This window comes from Podarcis erhardii, assembly GCF_964252035.2.
Source record: "Podarcis erhardii genome assembly, chromosome: 10".
In the NCBI taxonomy this organism is placed as follows: domain Eukaryota; kingdom Metazoa; phylum Chordata; class Lepidosauria; order Squamata; family Lacertidae; genus Podarcis; species Podarcis erhardii.
In genome coordinates this window covers 22,833,674-22,844,896 of record NC_138500.1, presented here as the reverse complement: position 1 = coordinate 22,844,896, position 11,223 = coordinate 22,833,674, and the positions used below count along the sequence as shown (strand labels likewise).

Genomic DNA, 11,223 nt, shown 5'->3' with positions numbered 1-11,223 from the left:
AAGCCCCCACGTTCCATCCCCATAACCTCCAGGAAGGACTGAGGGGAAGACAATTTTTGGAAACTCTGGAGAGTCGCTGCCATTCAGTGTAGACAATGCTGAGCCAGCTGGCCCAATCCTCTGAGTAAGTACAACAAAGCTTCTTTTGTTTAATGCTTGTGGTCACACTTATGCTCCACTGGTATGTTCTTCTACATATTTTGTCCTTTCCTGTGCCTCTGGATACCTTTCATGAGATCATAGCCAAATTTTGGTTCTGAAGATGTACGTGTTTTTGTCATTGGATGCCATTTTGAATCAAGATGGTCAATTGAACTGCCCTGATTTTAACTACTGATTTCAGTAAGGTTATTAGGGGAGAAATAAGGGTTTATGTGTTTGGCCAAAGGTTCCCATGCCCTGCCACAACTAAGTGGCAGTACTAAAGGCATAATGGATTAAGTCATGATTTTTAATGTAGCTTGATAAAGACTGATAGATGAACTACTGTCATATTCCAAGCGTTGTAGCCCATTGATGTTCCAGATGTTTTAAGTCTCTAATTACTGTAAACCCCAGCCAGTATGTCTAGTGTTCTAGGATGGTGGGACTTGCAGTTCAGCAATATCTTGGAGGACCAAGGTCTAATAATCTAGCCAGCCATTGCCTCCTCTCTCTAATAGAAGTGGCTTATCAGTTTCCAAGCTAGCTATTTTGTTAGATGTTTGAAGAAAATGGAGAAAACATTCCTGCAGTTGCTAAGCATCCACGAACCTTGAGGTGGCTGCAAAGTGCATCTGGTGACATAGCAACCAGGAGGGGAAGTTGTCCTCCAACCTGATTCTAGCCACACATCTAGAACTTGGAGCCTGCAGGACTGCAACAACAAATGGATGAATTCATGTCACATGGCTGTTCATACTTGGATGTGATCGGTTCCAGCAAATGCTGATATATGAAAAAAAAAGGGAATATTTGCCCTCTATATTTCCTTTCCAAGCCTCAGATGAGAGAATGATTATGAACGCCACATAACTTTGTTTCTCAGACCTTGAAAACATCCTTTCTAACATCCTGGTTTGTCTTAAAAGTCTTGCCGTACTGCAAAGTTTGGATTTTATAATGGGGCCACACAGCTATCTACAACTTTTCTGAATTTTGCGGCATAATTACACCGGTGACAAATCTGTCAATTTTGTCCTCAGGCAAGAAATCTGCGAACTGACATGACTTGTGCTTGTAAATTCAGATTCTCTCTCCCCTGCCTCCAATTTGATTCAGCTTTTGTTTCACCGCATTGGAGAGAAAGCCACATTTAATTTGTTGCGGAGGTTGACAAATATTGAAACTGTGTATAGTTTTGAATTAAGAATTCTACAGTTTATGTTTTTAGGTTGAAACGTATCTGTTCTTTTGGAGCAAAACACTATCTCAGTACATTTGACACTTATCCCAGACAACCAGAGAGATACATTTTGTTTTTATAATAAATCGTTGGAAATGTTGATTTTTTTGGAAACCTCAGTTTTCTGTTGTGTCCTGGCTGAGTTGTAAGCAGGTCTTGGAGAAGAGCTAGGACCCAGGATTGTGTACACTCCATACACAAAAAGCACGGGCCTCTTTTCTAGAATCCTGGGAACTATAGTTTACCCGTAGCTGAGCTACAATTCCCAGCCACCTTAAAAACTTGAGTTCCCAGGTTACTTTGAGGAATGTGCTTTAAATGTATGGTATGTCCACAGCCAAGGACTTGCACCAGAGAGTCAGAGCTGAGGAGTGAAGTCCTAGGAGTCAGTTAAAAAACAACACAGCTGCATGAAGTGTTATACAGTAGTACCTCGGGTTACATACGCTTCAGGTTACAGAGTCCGCTAACCCAGAAATAGTGCTTCAGGTTAAGAACTTTGCTTCAGGATGAGAACAGAAATCGTGGTCTGGTGGCGCAGCGGCAGCAGGAGGCCTCATTAGCTAAAGTGGTGCTTCAGGTTAAGAACAGTTTCAGGTTAAGTACGGACCTCCGGAATGAATTAAGTACTTAACCTGAGGTACCACTGTACTTAGTTGGCAAGTACACACACACACACACACACACACGTACGTACGTGTGTGTTTGTGCGTTGGTGGAGAATTGTAAGCAGTGAGGTTGAAGGGACTAAAAAGCAAACTGTACAGATTGTGACAACCGCTTTAAAACTGTGCAGAATGATGCATACCACCGACCCACCATGCTAGACAGGGTTTAGATGGGGGCAGAGATCCCATTCCTAAAAAGAGCCCTGCTGTCAAACTGCTGCCAACCAGAGTAAGCAACTCTGGGTTAGTTGGACAAATGGTCTTTCCTGATAGGTCGGCTTCATACTTCCAGCATTTTATGGAAATACTATGTGCTGCTATTCAACAGCCAGGGTTCAAGAGACATGGCGCTCCGTTTACTTTCAATGTAATGTAGTAGGGGAAAAAATCAGCTTGTGTTGTCTAAATACCGATGCAGGTATCTGGGTGATAGCAGAAATTCACTCCCGCCCTCACTGCAACACTCTCACAAGTTTTGTGAAGGCACCATGGAGTTCCTACATCCAAACCTTCCTTTCCTTGTATGGTTTAGTTTGCCCAATTCTCTCTATGCACTTCTGTGAGGTCCTCCTTAACACAAGGGACTTCTCTGAAAATGCAGAGTAGCTGACAACCCTATTTGTCTAAATACATGCCTGGAATATGTTTTTGTATTGGTTTCATTAATAATACATATAGCTCTTTGGCTATACATAATAATTTACAGTGCTCCTTAATCTGCACACCAGCGGTATAAATGGTAGGTGATTACGGCTGCAATATACTTACCCAGGAGTAAGTCTCCATCAGACTCAACTGGACTTACTTGTGAGTAGACTAGGCATGTATACGACTGCACCGTAATCTCCATATTCCTTTTTCTTTTTCCAGCTGGGGGTCTGAGGTTGAGATATGACAGCTCAGCTACCATGATCGTTTGGACCACACTACTGTGTGTGTGTGCATGTGTACACCCCCCCCAAAAAAAAATGTACAGAAAAGTGGTCCTTTGTGCAAAACGTCTCACAATGATTGTGGTGCATATTTGCAGATTTCCAAGCATGCTGAAATATTTAGATTCAGGCGTGTGCATGTAACAGTGTGCAACAGGACCATTTAGGGTTTTTAGGCTGGTTTAAAGGGCATGGTGACCCCAAATCAGGAAGCCCAGCATACAGAGCCATGTTTTTATTCTGCCTGCTTTATAAGGAAAGGACGAATCTCCAGGCATTTTCTCTCTCGGAGAAGGAGTGCAGTTTATCTTTAAGGAAGCTGGAGAAATAAGGAATGAGGCTCACGCTGCATGGCTGACATCACTAGCTTTTGGCTCGGCGTTCTGTATTCTCTGGCTGTAGGCTTCAGCCAAGGCTGCAGGGTGGCGTGTTTGAAGAAGGCGAGATTCCCAGGTGGGCAGAAGACTTGGAGCCGCTCTTATATTCGAGCTATTAGCGCGGGGGCATTAAAAGGGCAACAGCAGCCAGCCAGCCAGCCAGCCAGCCAGCCCTGCAAGCGGGGGGAGGGCAATGCCATTGCGAAGGCTCCCCGGCTCTCTCTATCTCGCCTGCCCGGCAGCCTCCTGGCGAGAATGGGCGAGTTCTTCCCGTTAGAGGAGAAAAGCGGGATGGAAGGAGGTCCGGCCCAGCAAAATGTCTGAAGAGGACAATCTCTCCAGCTGTTGACGACAGGATCGCGCCGGGTAGGAAGCTGCTACGAAAAGGGGGAGGGAAAGCCTGCAAAGGAAGATAGCGCTGCTTGCAACGGAGATCAGGCCGTGTGGCAAGGAAATGGTGCAGACCGTGAGCTATTGACAAGGCAAAGGCTTATTGCCCACCCCCCTCCTCTTTTTGAGTGGAATCGGCTGGCGTTATTTATTTATTAATTTTACCCCCCCCTCCTCTCCTGCTTGGCGACCCCTCCTTCCATTTACCATCGTGTTTTAATTCATCGGGGTGGGGTTTTTCTTTTTTGCAACGGTAAGCGGGGAGTGAACGACGACTCCCCATTGTTGTTTTTTTGTGTGTGTCTGTATATATAGGATCTGTACGTTGGAAAGCCTTGCTCAACAGAAAACGGAAGCCCCGGTGTAAAAAAAAAAAAAGGGGGGGGGGAGAATAGGAAAAAAGGAGGGGGTGAAGGAGGACCGCTTTGCAATAGCAGGAACAGCAGCAGGAGAAAACACACACACATATTCCGGGGGCTGGGTCTCTCGGAAGGAAGCTGGCGCTGTCCGTGGTGCTGAATCGCGCGGCGCCTCCAAGCTCCCCGGCGCTTCTGTGCGTGCCTGTCCTCCCGCCGCCTGCCACACACTCCCCGGAGGAGGAACCGACAGAGAGGGCGGCAGGGTGCCCGGGTGGGTGCGCCTCCTTGCCGCTGACGATGGCCACGACGAGAGCCCAGCCGCTCTTCTTCCGCCCGTGATCCGGCGTTCTCGATCGCCGATCGCCGATTCTCCCCTTACGTTGCCGTGATCACGGGCGCAACGCAGCACAACAAACGCGCTGAATCAGTTGGCGAAGAGGAGGAGGAGGAGCAGGCAGGCAGGCAGGCAGGCAGAGCGGCGGCGGCGGCTCGGCGAGAGAACCAAGATGTCAGTGCATTGCTGCAAAGCTGCAGGACTTCTGGGGCGACGGAGCAGGGCGACCGGACTCCCGCGTTAGGAAGGCAAAGGACTGGCTTGGATGTGCGTTGTGTGTGTGTTTCAAGAAAAAGCCCAGGATTGAAATCGACCAAAGGGCAGCTTTCTTCCTTCGCTGCCTGTCCTCTGAAACAAGCAAGCATATCGACCGTGACCAGGATTCTTGCAAAATCATCACCATCATCATAAAAACACACTCTACTTCACATCGCAGGCTTCCTGGTGTTTAGAAGCAAGGTTGCTGGAGGCTGGGAAGCTGAAGATTGGGGCTTTTTTTTTGGACTTTGATTTTCAAGCGTTTCTACTCCTTGAATGTGGCCCCCTTAAAGGGCTGAGAGAGGTAGAATATCTGTCTATCTAAAGCCCCCCTCTGGTATTTCTGGGTGGGTTCAGTCTGCAAGGGCTCAGTAGACTGATCCAGATGGCCAGACACAAGAAAGGGATGGCTGTTTACCACTGACTGCCGTTTCCTGGCCAGTGACAAGACCTCTCTGCCTTAGCAGACTGATTGAAGCTAAAGCTTCAGAATTTCCTGGCCATTTTGCCACCCCCACCTACTCTTGCCCATAGGAAAAAGCGAATGAGTGCCCAGGATTCTTTCCTTCTGGAGCATAAGTTTTTCCTCCCCTCACTTCCCCCAGAGTTTGATGAATCTCCACCTGCTTCTATGTGATCACTGAAGGAAGCCACTGTCCAGTGACACCTGCCCAAGAGCTGGGCTCATACCTGGTATCCAGTTCAAAGGGCTTTCTGCCTCCTAGTGAAGATGTCCATGGTCTTTCTGTGAAGCTAAGGTATGGCTGCCGGAAGGTTATTGCTCTATGCCGGTCTCTCTTTAGCGTTGTGTGCTCTAGGCATGCTGGCTGTGGCGATCTGCTCTGACCATTGGTATGAAACTGATGCCAGGAAGCACAGGGAACGGTGCAAAAGCATCACCACCCGGAGGAATGACCCCGGCTTCATTTATAACTCTAACAACAACCTGCCCCTCAGAGCCAGCAGGTCTAGATTGGACCGTTGGGAAGGGAAACTTCTCTTGGCAAGAAACAGGAGGCAGCTCTTTGCCATGAGTGCCGTTGATGAGTGCAACAGACAGTACAATTCTACTAACATGGGGCTGTGGAGGAAATGCCACCGGCTGGGATTTGACCTGGACTTGGAGGAGCTCATTGCTAAAGGTAGGGTTTCTTTCTCAGAAGCAGTTGTCCAATATAAGTTTATTGAATAAGCTGAAACCAGGTGCAAAGATACTGTGCAATGCTAACAAGTGCACCCACTAGATTATCCCATTAGCCCAACAATCACAGTTGAGAGAGTTTTCTTTTCTGTGGGAAGGACGGTTGTTGGCTATGCTCTGAGTGACTTGACTTGGAACATATATGAAGGTCGAGACATACTGCTGGGCTTATAGACTTTATAGGAAGGGGTCTGCATGGTCCTCAAATCTTCTGCTCTGTATAGTTTTTTTTAATAAGGCCACAAATCACTGTGGCATTTAGAACTCTTTACTTAATGCATAAACAGTGCAGAAAATAACCAGATGAGCATTTTGAATTTGACCCCGATTAACTGAATCCTGCTAATTTTTGGTTGTTGCTAATCTTACGCTAGAAAGCTATCTTACTTCTGAATAAACTAATAGACTTCTCTAAACATCAGATAGGGAGCAAGCAAGGAGAAGTGCAAGCAGGAGGTGGGGATAGAATATGTGCATGTTCAAGCTCAGTGGTTACAGGTTATTTAAAAAGAGATAATTGAATTTCATTTGGCAAAAGTACCCTGTCAAAGCTCTAAAATGAAATAATGTTATGCCCCCTCCCCAAGGAGAGTCATATGTTGACAAAAAGCGCACATATATCATTTCCTCCTTTTTCATGCAGCATTTGGCCAACAAGGTTAGTCAATCTACTTGGATTATTTCTTCTGCTCATAGCACAGTACGCAAAAAGGTATATAATGAAGCAGCTTCAGTTAAATATTTATCTAGAAAAAAGGTATGTGAAGGAACAAGTGGATTGTTTTTGCTTGGTTTCTGCCCATGTTATTATATCTTTTTGCTGCAAAACAGAATATCCTCCAGTAGTTCCTGGATGAATTTAAAAGATCACCTGCAAGGTTTTCTTTGCATATAGGGATTAGGCTGGTTTTTCCTTTATTTTATAGAGCTTCTGTTTAGCTAGCTTTATCCTTCTCAAGCTCTGTTAAAAATATGTTTGTCTTCAGCATAGATTCCAAGTGCATTTGCATAAATATATAACTTTGGTTCATTTGCTATACACAAAGGATTGCAAAGGTCAACATCCTGACATCAAACACTCTTTATGAATGAGCAATTGGAAGCCTGTTGGCTATTTGTTATGAGTTCGAGTTCAAACGCAACTTTGAGGTTTAATGGCTAGAAGGCGTTATGAGCTAGCGGCTGTTTAGTGACTTCATGAAATGCATTCTTGGCCCTGTTGCAATTTGTAATGGGCAACTGTCCATGCTCAGAAGCTGTCATCACAACAAGCATCCTGATTGGCAGGCTCAGCAGGGAAACCAAGGATTCTTCTAGGTCAGGCTTTGGGTTTCTTGGCGTAGGACCAAAAGGAATGATGGGACTACATCTTAGACAGACCTCTTCTTTTGATAAGTAACTTAGGTCTCTGTTGCTCATAGGTGCAAATAACCCCCAGCTTTTAGCTTGGCAATATACTGCCAATATTGCAATGCCTTTGTACAAATCTTTGGTGCAGCCACACTTGAAATATTGTGTATGGTTTTGGTCACTGCATCTCAAATCTAGAGCTGGAAAATGAAGACAGGAGCAACCGAAATGATCAGAGTCTGAATTGGAGCACTCCTGTAACTCCTTTATGAGGGTAGGTCACAGTATTTGGGGCTTTTTAGTTTGGGTGGGTGGGGGGACAGGTGAGTAAAGTGGGACATGGCTCTGGCAAACAAAAGTGTGTGTGTTGTAGAGAAAGAGAACAGGGATATGTTTTCCCTTCTAGAATCCAGGGACTCCCAATGAAAGTGAATGTTGGAAGATTCAGGAAAGGCAAGAGGAAATATTTATTTACACAGCACATAGTACAACTATAGAATTTGCTAGTCCATGGTGTAATGATGGCTGCCATCATAGACTGTTTTGAAAGGGGATTAGACAAATGCTGTCAATGGCTCCCAGGCACTGATGGCTTTATTTTGCCACCAGTATGGGAAGCAACATGCCTCTGAGTACCAGTCACTGGGGAATAACAGTGCAGATGGGGCATTTTCCGCATGTCCTGCTTCTGGATTTTGCAGAGTTGTTTGGTTGGCCATTGTGAAATAGGATACTAGGCTAGACAGGCCTTTGGTCTAATTCAGCTGGGTTACTATTAAGTAGGGCAGATATCGACACAGGTGTAAATCTGGAAAATCTACATTACAAGTTGCCTCAGGCACGAGCTAACTTAGTAGCTTTGGGCAAACAACCGTGCATGGCCTCAACTGTCCATTAGCAAAATGGAAATAGTAAGAATATGGTTTTTTTGAGACTGAGACTGATGGGAATGTGATAGTATGTTAGATTTTTTGAAATCTAAAAAAGAGTCTGATACATCGAATAGGAAATGTATGGTATTTGTCTACTCTTCCCTGCCACAACTCCAATTTATTTATTTGAAACATTTTATAAGACCTATAATACAGGTAATCTCTTAGAGCAAAGCCTTCACAAGCCATTGCATAAAATGAAATGAGATGCGTTAAGAGAGATTTTTGAGCATCAAACACCATAAGAATTTAGCACTACTGTAAAGAAGCAAGAAACAGTGGCTTTCTAGATGTTAACAAATTGCCACCAACCCCAGCTAGCATAACTCATGGTCAGAGTCAATGGGAGCTGGTTTTGGATGAGGATCTCTAAATGATTTTTTTTGGCCCCATTTAGCAAGGGAGGTCTGTCTTGTGGTTTCTGAGATCTAAGTTTTGTTTTACTAAAACTCTGAGATCCACCAAGAGAAGACAGGGATGCAGAAGACATAGACTTAGAATGAAATAACATGATGTCTCAGAGTAGCCACTGAGCACAGGGATTTGTTTTGAGGATGAGAACCAAGCTTCCATACTAAAATCCATTACTGGTTACTTTCTTCATCTCAGCAGTCTAATATGTGTGTTAACCAATAAGATGCAACTTCACCAAGCAGAAGATGTGGGCTACTTTGAGACAGTCCAGTCTATGTGTGGGCTATTTGGTTGTTGCTATTGTTAAGCAAACTGGGAAATCATGATGAAGATTGGGCGGCTATGTGGGAAAAAAATCCTTGTAAAATAATCTCAGCTAGTTTAAAATAATTTTTTTTGAAACAAATGCAAAAATGGCATTTAACGCCTACAAAATAGCTAAAATTGATAAGTCATACTCACCTGTTTGCTGGAGGGCACGTACAGCTCACAGTTCCTTCACGCATATGTGGTGGGACTGTGCCAAAGTTACCTAGTTCTGGGATGAATTTTTTATAGAAATATTAAAAATACTGGGAAAACCGAGGAGGGGGGGAACACCACTTGAAATAGTATTGTTGGGTATATTCAGTGGAGATAACCAAGGATTATTATATAAACATTTAATTGGTTATTTATTAATGGCCTCAAGAATATTGATAGCTAGAAACTGGAAAGAAGCAGAAAGTTTATACGAACTAAAATGGGATTATATATATATATATATATATATATATATATATATATATATGCAGGTTTTGGTGTCCTCGGGTGTCTTCCCGTGTAAAAGTTGGGGTGTCTAGGCGACGTTTCTTTTACACGGGAAGACACCCGAGGACACCAAAACCTGCATTCCTGTACCCGTGAAAATCTACGAAAGCAAATATATATATATATATATATATTGGGGGTAGAAAATCCTGAAAAAGCTGACACAAAAACTTCAAATGGCTGGAGGGCAAAAAAAACAAACAAACCCTGAGAGACTTTTATGCTGGAATGGTGGCCATTCATCCAGTGCAGAAACAAGGACTCTAGAGGACAGACTGTACCTGCCATGTTTTGCAATGTATAGCTGTGTTAACATTTTCCTTCATATTGATAACAGCAACTTTCATTCTCTTGCCACTTCAGTGCTTGCATGACCTTTGCTATTATTCTTTACATTTGAGCTATGCCTTAGGGTTGGGCAAATGTGGGGAAGGGGAGATGTTCAGTTTGCAATTTTTTAATCAAAATAAATCATTGATGATCTACTGTGTCAGGGGTTCAGGGAGAGAGGCGCAGATGAGGGAGGAGACAGAGAGTGAGGGGGAAGGATTCCAGAGTGACGAGGAAGAGGATGACAATGACCCAAGATTGTCCATGAGTCCGTCCAGTGAATCGGAGGACTCCCAAAAGGGAGCCCCTCTGGTCAAGCCAAGGGGAGCTAGAGGGGGAAGCAGTCAGGAGCAGGGAAACGAAGGGGGAACCCCCAGTGGGAGTTGGAGAGCGAGACCGGCTGCTCCGCTGGAACGGAGTGAGGGGGGAGGAGTGACCAGTGTGTCAGAAGGAGCAGAACAGGAAGCAGAGAGGGGAAGGAGATCAGGGCAAAACGTCCTGCCGGAAGGGGAGGAAAGTAGTATCGAGGGCAGTGTAACTGTCAAAGGGAAGGTCAGGAGCAACGTACGCGCGCCAAGTTCAAAATGGGAGGCGCGCGGAAATGAAGAGAGTCCTGGGGAGGAGCCTGGTCCCAAAGCCCGAAGGAGGGGGGAGGAGGCGGCAGAGGATTCAGCCTCTGGAGAGTCCCGAAGGGAGAGAACACAGGGGGGCAGAAAGACCCTGCGGAAAAGGAAAGAGAGAAAGAGGTGGACCAGTACAAGCCTCTTAAACTGGTGTAGAGGGGGGACTGACTCAGAGGGGACTTCAGCGGTCTAAGGGTAACAGACGTAGAGTCACGGAGCTCGGATGTGAAGCTAACAATGTTCTTCAATAAAAGCTTTTGTACATAAGCTGGAGTGAACTTTGGTCTCTTGTGAGCTGGGACCACGGGTGACTCTGACATACTGCATACCACCCAGACAACTGCCAGCAGATCTTGAGCTACCTTTTGCCGCCTCCCCCTCCATATGTGCTGCTCATCACAGTCAGCCTTGGTGGAGGACTAGATGTTTGCTTCCAATTACACATCCAGAAGTTGGCTGAAGCAGCATCTGAATCTTACTTCAACACTGGTGATGCAGTAGCATCCTCTACTGAGGCAGCGGGTTAGATTAAGGAGCCCAGTAAAGGCCATGTGGCAACAGAGGGGGAATGGTTGGGAACTTGGGAGATGTAGGCAGGGGTTCCTATTGCTGCCCCAAAGCCTCTGCCACTTGAGACAGTTTCCTCACTTTGCCTAATGGTAGGGCAGGCCCTGTTGGTCATTAAGATCAACTGGGCAAGCTCTTTCTAAGGCTTGCAGAATGTCCTCCACGTTGCGTAGGAATGGAGGAGTAATTCATCACCTCTAGTAATTCATTTTTGTTTTAGAATAAAAGAAGCAGTTTAACAACAACAACAACAACAACAACAACAACAACAACAACAACAACAACAACAACACT

General features: G+C 45.1%; 1 protein-coding gene across 2 annotated transcripts in view; it reads left to right on the top strand.

The window, feature by feature from the left end:
* The first annotated feature begins 3,258 nt into the window (after positions 1-3,258).
* TMEM178B (transmembrane protein 178B) overlaps positions 3,259-11,223 on the top strand; it is a 271,082-nt gene continuing 263,117 nt past the window's right edge. The window contains exons 1-2 of one of the 2 annotated variants that reach the window (XM_081878992.1): positions 3,259-5,844; positions 6,547-6,561. In XM_081878992.1, the coding sequence (XP_081735118.1) occupies positions 5,463-5,844; positions 6,547-6,561 (397 nt within the window). In that variant the 5' untranslated portion in view covers positions 3,259-5,462. The remainder of the gene's footprint in view (positions 5,845-6,546; positions 6,562-11,223) is intronic. The other variant, XM_081878993.1, reaches the window with a different exon arrangement.